The following is an 11,632-nucleotide window of genomic DNA, read 5'->3' as shown; positions in this document are numbered from 1 at the left end:
TAAATATTGAAATTAATGAAAATGATGTTGTCTATTCTTCCGATACTGAAAAAGCTAATTGTTTGAATGATTATTTTGTTTCTATATCAACAATTGACGCCGCTAATGCAAGTCTTCCAATCTTTAGTACTAAAACGAATGAAGTTTTACAATCTTTTCAAATTCTTGAAATGGAAATTATTGATATATTATCGTCCCTTGTAATTAATAAGTCATCAGGCCCAGATGAAGTAAGTCATCGTATGCTAAAAGAATGTAAGGCCTCTATTTGTAAGCCTCTTTGTATTCTATTTAACCGTTCACTATCTGAAAGTATATATCCGGCCCCTTGGAAATCAGCAGTTGTCATGCCGCTTTTTAAAAAGGGTAATAAAAATATCCCTTCGAACTATAGACCGATTTCATTAATTAGTTGTACTGGAAAAATTATGGAAAGAGTTATGTTTAAACACATTTATAACCATTTACACGCAAATAAATTAATTTACGAAAATCAGTCTGGATTTTTGCCAGGGCATTCGACTGTGTATCAATTACTTGACATCTACCATCAAATTTGTTATTCTTTTGATAATAAAATCCCAACATGTATGGTTTTTTGTGATATTTCAAAAGCCTTCGATAGAGTATGGCACGAAGGACTTATATTCAAATTAAAACAATACGGAAGTAATGGTCAGATTCTAAAATGGGTTAATAATTATCTAAGTAATCGAAATCAAAAGGTCTTTGTTGGTTCCAACTATTCTGAAAGTAAACATATCACTGCTGGGGTCCCCCAAGGCTCAGTCCTTGGCCCCTTATTATTTTTAATTTATGTCAATGACATTGCCGATAATCTAATCAGTGTAACAAGACTTTTTGCAGATGATAGCTCTCTCGCAGTTTCCAGTTCTGATATTGCTTTTATGGAACGTACCCTTAATGAAGACTTAAATAAAATTACGGAATGGTCGAAACGTTGGCTAGTTAACTTTAATCCTAACAAAACAGAAGTGTTATTTTTCACACTTGGATCTGACGATAAGCCATCTCTCTATTTTGATAATGTTTCTCTTGATTATGTTAACAGTCACAAACACTTAGGTGTCACTTTTAGTACTGATGGTAAATGGCATGACCACATAAACAATATATTAATGTCTGCTTCCAAAGTTCTAGGATCTATGAGAGCATTAAAATACAAACTTAAACGGAAAACTTTAAATCAAATATACATTTCCTACATGAGACCAATCTTAGAATATGCGTCAATTGTCTGGGATGGATGCGCGGATTACGAGAAACACTCTCTTGAGAAACTTCAATATGAAGCGGCACGTATCGTCACCGGCCTAACAAGGTCTGTTTCTATTGAACGTTTGCTTAATGAAATCGGTTGGGTATCATTGTCTGACAGACGAACTATTCAAAAACTCGTTACAGTATATAAAGCTAAACAGGGCACCTTACCGGATTATTTATTAAACGTTTTTCCAGATACCGTTTCTAATAATGTACCTTATGTCTTAAGAAACAGAGATAATTATACAACTGTAGCACGTCGTACTCAAATTTATACAAACTCATTTATTCCATCAGCAACGTCATTATGGAATAACTTGGATACCGACATAAGAAATTCATCCTCCCTTAATATATTTAAATGCAAACTTAAACAGAAATACAAACCCCCGACAGTTCCTAATTTTTTCTGTATCGGGGATCGTCTACATTCGGTTCTACATGCTCAAATTCGTAACAAATGTAGCAATTTAAATGCTGATTTATTTATAAATCATTTAAGAGAAAATGCATCTTGTGAATGCGGTTATGCTTTTGAAGATGCTGAACATTTCTTTTTCAATTGCAGACGGTATACATCACAACGTATTCAACTTTTTAATGCTACTCGCATTTTTCATCCATTAAATACGTGTACTCTTCTTTTTGGCAAGATTACCTATTCCGAAGAAGACAATTCATTAATATTTTTAGAAGTTCAAAGATATATTAAGCATACGGAAAGTTTCCGATAAAATCTGCTTAATGCTGAAGTTTTTTACTCTTTAAAAAAAAAATTGCGACTGTCAAAAGTACATCCTCTCTCTCTCTCTCTCTCTCTCTCTCTCTCTCTCCCTCTCCCTCTCTCTCTCTCTCTCTCTCTCTCTCTCTCTCAGCAAATGGTCTAACATTTCTTGTTCCTAAAATACATGTACTTTGTTATATTTCTCAATGCCATTTCAATGTAATCTATAGTATCAATACTTTTTTTGTATTCGTATTAGGGACGGACCGATTTACTAATGTTATTTGAACTTGTGGTCCAACCCTTTTTCTTTCAAAATGTATTTATATATTTTTCATTCTATATATTTGCATTGTACATATTGTAACAAATTGAAAGGAATAAAATATGTTTAAACTAAGCATTCAAAATGATACAAACTGCTCACATAGTAAAATATTAGTTACTCTGACTTTTAAAAATTGTGATCTATGAAATGATACCTATCAACTAAACAAATAAAAAAGACTGGGTTATAAGATAACTTTATTTGTATTTCTAAGAAGTACCCGTGATAAATAATATATATAACCGTACACCATGAACAAAATGCACGTCTGGTTATTTTATCGGTGGTAAAGCTTTTGTTGAGAAAGATTTTGATATTGATTGTTTGCACTTGTTGAAAGCCTCGCAAACGTAGCTACCCTCGTGACGGTTTTCGATAGGCCCAATGATTATTTTAGAATTGTCACCTGGATATATTTGAACATCGTCCTAAAATTAACGAAAATTAATAAATATTTCTTGAAAAATTCTTGAAATACTGAAACCATTTGAAAACCTCAGGCATATTATGAGTTTTGTTTTATATAATGGCTTGAATAAGATGCTTACAGTGATGCTGGGAATAAGTATATGATTTTCATGTATGGGTTTGGCTTATAAAGCATTTTAACTAAATAATATACGTTTTTAAAACTACATTCAAGTTCAGGTAAAGATTTTTGATTTTTGAACACATTATTTTTTGCAAAAATATAATCTCAAAATTATCATATAGAAATAAAGTGTCTCATCTTACTGTATGCCTCAGCCATCGGACATCCGGCATCGGATTACCACTGACGAAACATTTTACAACCACAAATTCTGTTAGTGCCCATGTTCCTTGCACAATTTTAATGTCGGTTATTTGAGGTGCTGAAATGAGATAATCGAAATAAAATAATCCGCGCCACGACAAAACCAACATAGTGCGTTTGCGACCAGCATGGATCCAGACCAGCCTGCGCATCCGCGCAGTCTGATCAGGATCCATGCTTTTCGCTTACAAACCCAATAACAAGTAGAGAAACTGATAGCGAACAGGATGGATCCTGATCAGACTGCGCGGATGCACAGGCTGGTCTGGATCCATGCTGGTCGCAAACCAATTATAGTGGTTTTGTGATGACGCGGCTCAAATATTGATTTGTTGAAATAATTAATGGTCATGTTGGGCGAGATATACCACCGTTTGATCTAGTCCGTGAAAATTTTTATATATCGTCTAAAAAGGAAACCCTGTCATTTACTTCCTTTTAAATTGACATATTAATTTTAACCCATATTCAATTTGTTAGCTGTTGGAGTAATAAAAATTTGTACAGTTCTTTTCTCTCTTACCAATACATACTTATCTTCAATATCTCAACGGTAACTCAGAATGTAATTTTAACATCAATGACGACTAAAACGTCATCCTATATCATATTAAAAATGACGTTAAGGTTTGTTTTGTCGTGGAATATTAGGTACTATAATTCAAATGTTTTTGATAAATTCATCTATTTTGTAAGATATACATTTCTCTAGCATTTATAATACACTTATACTGATTAATTCAAATCGCGTGCAAAATATTTAATTGCATGTCGTTAATAACGCTAAGGTCAACCAAATTTGATTTATTCACATTTTATCAAAATTTACACTTACAATTTTTGTATACAGTGAATTTGCTGTGAATATACGCAATAAAATACAATTTTGTACAATATATGAGCATATATAATTGATCTGTTAATATACATCATATCTTAAATATATCACTTATCTTTAAAGGTCTGGTGATGTGACCTTTCTCTTAAGTACTATTCTATATAGCCTTCAAATATATTAAAGTATTTTTATACCAAAACTGCTCATAACTTACGTGTGCATGCATCGGGTTGTCCTCCAAAACAATATGTGATGTCCTTCTCCGTATGATTGTGTGTACAAACATCTGTGTGCTGGTGACTAGGGTCATAGCATTGGCGCATGCGCTCTTTTGTTCCCTGGACATTAGGATCTGTCTCCAGACAAGCTGACCATGCCGTCCATTCTGTCCACTGACCAACTTAAATTTAAAAAAAATGTTACACCAATAGAATAATTAAACTAAAAATTAACTGATTCATATATTTTTAAGTTAATACTTATATAATGTAAAATATAATTAAATATTATAAGCTATATTTACAAATCAAACACTTTGATGCATACAAGTTGTTTTGTGAGAAGTGAAGTAAATGTCAGTGTAAATGTTGGTTTACTTCGGACAAGGCCTTGTTAATTTTTTGTGAACACTAAAATATTAATTTCTTACCTTACTATATGTTATTTTGCCGTGGAAAATCAAAAACAATAGTTTATAATGTATGCCTATATCGAATAATAAGTGCTTTTGTTTGGTATATTTTCATGATAAAGAACAAAACAAAAACCCTGCAAAAAAAGTTGTATATTTATAACATTGACCCAATACAAATGCGTCTTAATACAGTTTCTCTACTGTTGTATGACATTTGTAGTGAAAACTTGGCATGTGCCGTAAAAAAAAAACGTCACAAACGTCAAGAAACGATTTTACATAAATTATTTCATTCAGATTAATTTTTCAGGAAAATAATAAGAAAAAAATTACCTATATGATTTGTAGGAGTAACTGTTACTTTTGTCGCCGGAGCAGTGGTAAATCCGTGGTGATTCGTAGATTTTGTCGGCGGAGCAGTGGTAAATCCGTGGTGATTCGTTGATTTTGTGGGCGGGGCAGTGGTAAAACCGTGGTGATTCGTTGATTTTGTGGGCGGGGCAGTGGTAAATCCGTGGTGATTCGTTGATTTTGTGGGCGGGGCAGTGGTAAATCCGTGGTGATTCGTTGATTTTGTCGGCGGAGCAGTGGTAAATCCGTGGTGATTCGTTGATTTTGTGGGCGGGGCAGTGGTAAAACCGTGGTGATTCGTTGATTTTGTCGGTTGGGCAGTGGTAAATCCGTGGTGAATCGTTGATTTTGTCGGCAAGGCAGTGGTAAACACATCATTTGGTTTTAAAGTAACTCCAAATTTAAACGCACATAATGAAGTGGAGCAACATTTTGGATAGTCAGGATTTGTAATATCATCAGATTTGCAACTCTGTAAGATATTTTTTGTTTTTTAGTTTGCGTTTACGTCGCAACACGGTTAAGGCAATATGGTGACTTCAGATGCCGTTCCGCTCATAATTTTAGGTGGAAGCGTCACCTGAGTAGAACCAGCGACGGTCCGTAAGCTGATAGCTTCCACAAATGAAAGAAACTAAAATTCTAACCGGAATTAGTACCTACACTGGCTGGTAATATGGTTTGAAGTCAACGACAATAAACACTCAGCGACCGGCGCCCGACACCTTTCGAATATAACCTCAACTAAAAATTATATTCTAACATTACAAAAGTCATGCCACATGTTCCTAAGTTGAAATCGAGTAAAAGCATGTTTATTACTTATAATAAAATTTTAACTAAACTAATTTAAATAAAATCCATCTTAATTGTGTTGTAATAAAGAAAAAAAGCAAACAAACAAAAACATTCTTATTTAAAACGTGTATTTTAAACTAAGAAATCAGGGCAAGTTTGGATCTCGAAATCTTTTAGTGCTCGCCAATTTTTTTAAGCCAATCACCGACGAGGACTTTTCAAATTTTCAGGTTTCAAATCTTAATAGAACAGATTTTATATAAACTGGACGTTTTATATTATAAAACGCAAGTGGGCGGAGCTAAGTTTCGACGAGCGCTAAAGTGAAATATACGCATGTGCAGAGATCTTGAAGTTTACTCCTACTAATCAATATTTATGCATCATGTTTTTTCCGTACACGCACATGTATATCGTCACTACGGCATAGAATTAAAAAAAGAAGTTCATTGAAATGAAAACAGGCAACAGTAAAAATGTTTTATAACTTACGGAACCAGTATCATTTTATAATTTCCAAATAAAAATTTCACTTATTCCAAGAAAGTATGCATGTAATATTTCTTACTTAATATGTAAATATTACAGCCCGTGCCGCTGCAAAACCGAAAGTAGGGTATTTTTATTAATTTTACAAAAATATGTCGAGGTGACGGGCGAGGCAAGACATGTCGACTTTTTGTAGCTTATTGTGATGTTATTCTTAGTTTAAAATACACGTTTTAAATAAGAATGTTTTTGTTTGTTTGCTTTTTTTCTTTATTACAACACAATTAAGATGGATTTTATTTAAATTAGTTTAGTTAAAATTTTATTATAAGTAAGTATAAACATGCTTTTACTCGATATCAACTTAGGAACATGTGGCATGACTTTTGTAATGTTAGAATATAATTTTTAGTTGAGGTTATATTCGAAAGGTGTCGGGCGCCGGTCGCTGTGTGTTTATTGTCGTTGACTTCAAACCATATTACCAGCCAGTGTAGGTACAAATTCCGGTTAGAATTTTAGTTTCTTTCATTTGTGGAAGCTATCAGCTTACGGACCGTCGCTGGTTCTACTCAGGTGACGCTTCCACCTAAAATTATGAGCGGAACGGCATCTGAAGTCACCATATTGCCTCAACCGTGTTGCGACGTAAACGCAAACTAAAAAACAAAATATATCTTACAGAGTTGCAAATCTGATGATATTACAAATCCTGACTATCCAAAATGTTGCTCCACTTCATTATGTGCGTTTAAATTTGGAGTTACTTTAAAACCAAATGATGTGTTTTACCACTGCCTTGCCGACAAAATCAACGATTCACCACGGATTTACCACTGCCCCACCGACAAAATCCACGATTCATCACGGATTTACCACTGCTCCGGCGACAAAATCAACGATTCACCACGGATTTACCACTGCTCTGGCGACAAAATCAACGAATCACCACGGATTTACCACTGCTCCGGCGACAAAATCAACCAATCACCACGGATTTACCACTGCTCCGGCGACAAAATCAACCAATCACCACGGATTTACCACTGCTCCGGCGACAAAATCAACCAATCACCACGGATTTACCACTGCTCCGGCGACAAAATCAACCAATCACCACGGATTTACCACTGCTCCGGCGACAAAAATAACAGTTACTCCTACAAATCATATAAGTAATTTTTTTATTATTATTTTTCTGAAAAAAAAAAAAATGAATTTATTTATGTAAAATCGTTTCCTGACGTTTGTGACGTTAATTTACTTACGGCACATGCCAAGTTTTCACTAAAAATGTCAACAACAGTAGAGAAACTGTTTTAAGGCGCATTCGTATTGGGTCAATTTTATAAATACCGGTATACAACTTTTTTGCAGGGTTTTTGTTTTGTTCTTTATCATCTAGAAATTACCAAACAAAAGCACTTATTATTCGATATATGCATAAATTATAAACCTTTTTTTTTATTTTCTACGGCAAGATAACATATAGTACGGTAAGACATATATTTATGTGTTCACAAAAAATGAACAAGGGATTGTCCAAAGTTGACCAACATTTACACTGATATTTTCTTCACTTCACACAAATCAACTTGTATGCATCAAAGTGTTGATTTGTCAATATATCTTATATTATTATATTATATTTTAAATTATATAAGTATTTACTTAAAAATATATGAATCTTTTAATTTTTTGTTAAATATAACATACGTTTTTTATATAAGTTGGTCAGTGGACAGAATGGACGGCATGGTCAGCTTGTCTGGAGACGGATCCTAATGTCCAGGGAACTAAAGAGCGCATGCGCCAATGCTATGACCCTGGACACCAGCACACAGATGTATGTACACACAATCATACGGAGAAGGACATCACATATTGTTTCGGAGGACAACCCGATGCATGCACACGTAAGTTATGAGCAGTTTTGGTATAAAAATATTTGAGCCGCGCCATGACAAAACCAACATAATGGGTTTGCGACCAACATGGATCAAGACCAGCCTGCGCATCCGCGCAGTCTGATTAGGTTCCATGCTGTTCGCTTACAAACCCTATAACAAGTAGAGAAACTGATAGCGAACAGCATGGATCCTGATCAGACTGCGCGGATGCGCAGGTTGTTCTGGATCCATGCTGGTCGCAAACCCATTATGTTGGTTTTGTCGTGACGCGGCTCATTTTAATATATTTGAAGGCTGTATGGAATAGTACTGAAGAGAAAGCATGCGAAATTAACAAAATGTCACATCACCAGACCTTTATAAGGGATATATTTATTAAATGATGTATATTAACAGATCAATTATATATACTCATATATTGTACAAAATTGAATTCTATTGCGTATATTCACAGCAAAATCACTGTATACAATAATTGTAAGTGTAAATTTTGATAAAATGTGAATAAATCAAATTTGGTTGACCTTAGCGTTATTATTGACCTGCAATTAAATATTTTGCACGCGATTTAAATTAATCAGTACAAGTGTATATATTAATGCTGGAGAAATGTTACAAAATAGATGAGATATATCAAAAGCATTTGAATTAGTACCTAATATTCCACTACAAAACAAATTTAACGTCATTTCCAATATGACGATAGATGACGTTTACGTCGTCATTGATGCTAAAATTACAATAAAATTACCGTTGAGAAATTGAGGATAAGTATATATTGGTAAGGATGAAATGAATTGTACATATTTTTATTACAACAATAGCTAACAAATTGAATATGGTTTAAAAATAATTATGTTTATTAAAAAGGAAAAAAATGAAGGGTTTCCTTTTTAGACGTTATATAAAATTTTTCATGGACTAGATCAAACAGTGGTATATCTCTTCCAATATGATCATTAATTTTTTCAACAAATCAATATTTGAGCCGCGTCATAACAAAACCAACATAATGGGTTTGCGACCAGCATGGATTCAGACCAGCCTGCGCATCCGCGCAGTCTGATCAGGATCCATGCTGTTCGCTATCAGTTTCTCTACTTGATATTTGGTTTGTAAGCGAACAGCATGGATCCTGATCAGACTGCGCGGATGCGCAGGCTGGTCTTAATCCATGCTGTTTGGAAACGCACTATGTTGGTTTTGTCATGACGCGGCTCATTTTATTTCGTTTATCTCATTTCAGCACCTCAAATAACCGACATTAAAATTGTGAACGGAACATGGGCACTTACAAAACTTGTGATTGTAAAATGTTTTGTCAGTGGTAATCCGATGCCGGATGTCCGATGGTTGAGACATACAGTAAGATGAGACACTTTAATTCTATATGATAATTTTGAGATGATATTTTCGCAAAAAATTTAATGTGTTCAAATATCAAATTTTTTTACCTGAAATTGGATGTAGTTTTAAAAACGTATATTATTTAATTATAATGGATTATAAGCCAAACTCATACTATGAAAGTCATATACTTATTCCCAGCTTCACTGTAAGCATTTTATTTAAACCATTATATAAAACAAAAATGAGCCGCGTCATGACAAAACCAACAAAGTGCGTTTGCGAACAGCATGGATCCAGACCAGCCTGCGCATCCGCACAGTCTGATCTGGATCCATGCTGTTCGCTTACCAACCCTATTACAAGAACAGAAACTGATAGCGAACAGCATGGATCCTGATCAGACTGCGCGGATGCGCAGGCTGGTCTGGATCCATGCTGGTCGCAAACGCATTATGTTGGTTTTGTCATGACGCGACTCAAATCAAAATATGCCTGAGGTTTTCAAATGGTTTCAGTCTTTCAAGATTTTTTTAAGAAATCTTTATTAAATTTTCTTTAATTTTAGGACGATGTCCAAATATATCCGAATGACAATTCTAAAATAATCATTGGGCCTATCGAAAACCGTCATGAGGGTAGCTACGTTTGCGAGGCTTTCAACAAATGCAAGCAATCAATATCAAAATCTTTCTCAACACCAGCTTTAACACCGGTAAAATAACCAGACGTGCATCTTGTTCATGGTGTACGGTCATATATATTATTTATCACGGGTACTTCTTAGAAATACAAATAAAATTGTCTTATAACCCTGTCTTTTTTTATTTGTGTAGGTATCATTTCATGGTACACAATTTTCAAACATCAGAGTAACTGATATTTTACTATGTGAGCAGTTTTTATTATTTTAAATGCTTAATAAGAATGCCATGACTGGCATAAACATGTATTTGTAAGAAAACTGACACATAGCTACAATGTAAGATATGATATATACCAATCATGCTGCAGTATACAACGAGCCGAAGAACCCAGTGTAAAACCTAGTTTATATATTCTATGTATAATTTTGATTCGCAAAATGGATAAAACGTCGGTAATGTATTCTCCAATCGTGTCACATGACATGACACCCACTATCTCTTAGGAAATTTTCAAGCGCCAGCTTAATTTTCTTAACACGTCCCATGATATTGTCGTTAATCCGTGATCCGATTGAAAACAATCCATACGTCCAGAAACAATGGCAATTTTAAATCGCACCAATTTCAATACTAATTCGTATAAATGATTAGAATGGGATATTTCTGTGTCCGTTCCAATAGATTGTAAAATATGCATAGCTTGTAAAAAAAGAATTTCAAGAATTTAGCTGTATAGTGAAAGTTAAACATGATTCATATCATAATAATGTTCATAAACCAGATATTAAAATTTGATCTGATATATTTAAATAATGAATATGCTGGTGGCAAAAGATAAAACGCTCAATATGTCCCAGAAATGAATACATTTTTATTGTTTTTAGAAATGGCAAACATGTTTTTAATACTGTTAAAATGAAGGACTGGGAGCATTGTTGACGTTTTTCACCTGAATGTGAAATTGTCACCTTGTAGTAATTTGTAGACATATCTTTACTTCCATAACTATAACTGTTTTAAAAAGGAACAGAAGAAAAAGGTGGGTTGATGGTTGATGTAATCGGACAATGAGTTACCTTTTGGAAACTTGATGTGTATATCCAAAATTAAAAATAGAGACAAAAGCATTTCCTGAGCGTAATGGGCATAAAAATAAAGAAAACAAGAAGAAAATAGTTTGTCTAGATGTATTTCTAAAACAAGTTTGGCATTTGGCAATTTTGAATTGTAAATTTGTATGGTCTATCTACGGGCATTTAAATGCATTAGTATATACTTAAATACGTTTTTGTTTACGAATAGATGGACTAAGTGTGTGTGTGTGTGCGTGCGTGCGTGTGCGTGTGTGCGTGCGTGCGGCGTGCGCGTGTGCGTGCGTGTGTGTGTGTGTGTTCGTTAAAGCGATCTTCAGCTTTGATTTTCTGTTGGAAAAAAAACCCAATTCTGTGGCATTTAAAACTAAGTATTTCAGTAATTTTACCTCCGA

The 11,632-nt window shown here is 34.1% G+C and overlaps 1 protein-coding gene across 1 annotated transcript; it reads left to right on the top strand.

Annotated features, from left to right (window-relative positions):
• Nucleotides 1–6,826: 6,826 nt before the first annotated feature.
• Nucleotides 6,827–10,300, top strand: LOC132748146 (uncharacterized). The gene is made up of 4 exons (XM_060737694.1): nucleotides 6,827–7,417; nucleotides 7,973–8,158; nucleotides 9,399–9,517; nucleotides 10,068–10,300. Exons 1-4 carry the CDS (start codon nucleotides 7,021–7,023, stop codon nucleotides 10,221–10,223), a joined length of 858 nt encoding a protein of 285 aa, XP_060593677.1. The 5' UTR covers nucleotides 6,827–7,020; the 3' UTR covers nucleotides 10,224–10,300.
• The last annotated feature ends 1,332 nt before the right edge of the window (nucleotides 10,301–11,632 follow it).

The sequence above is a fragment of the Ruditapes philippinarum genome, unplaced genomic scaffold, assembly GCF_026571515.1.
Source record: "Ruditapes philippinarum isolate M1 unplaced genomic scaffold, ASM2657151v2 ctg18175_1_1_1_1, whole genome shotgun sequence".
NCBI lineage: Eukaryota > Metazoa > Mollusca > Bivalvia > Venerida > Veneridae > Ruditapes > Ruditapes philippinarum.
This window is presented reverse-complemented; position numbering and strand designations above follow the sequence as displayed.

Coding starts and splice junctions, on each gene's coding strand:
- LOC132748146 (XM_060737694.1), top strand. CDS start 7,021: ATGATGTGTTTTACCACTGCCTTGCCGACAAAATCAACGATTCACCAC. Junction 7,418..7,972: donor TACTCCTACAAATCATATAA/GTAATTTTTTTA, acceptor TTTTTATATAAG/TTGGTCAGTGGACAGAATGG. Junction 9,518..10,067: donor TCCGATGGTTGAGACATACA/GTAAGATGAGAC, acceptor CTTTAATTTTAG/GACGATGTCCAAATATATCC.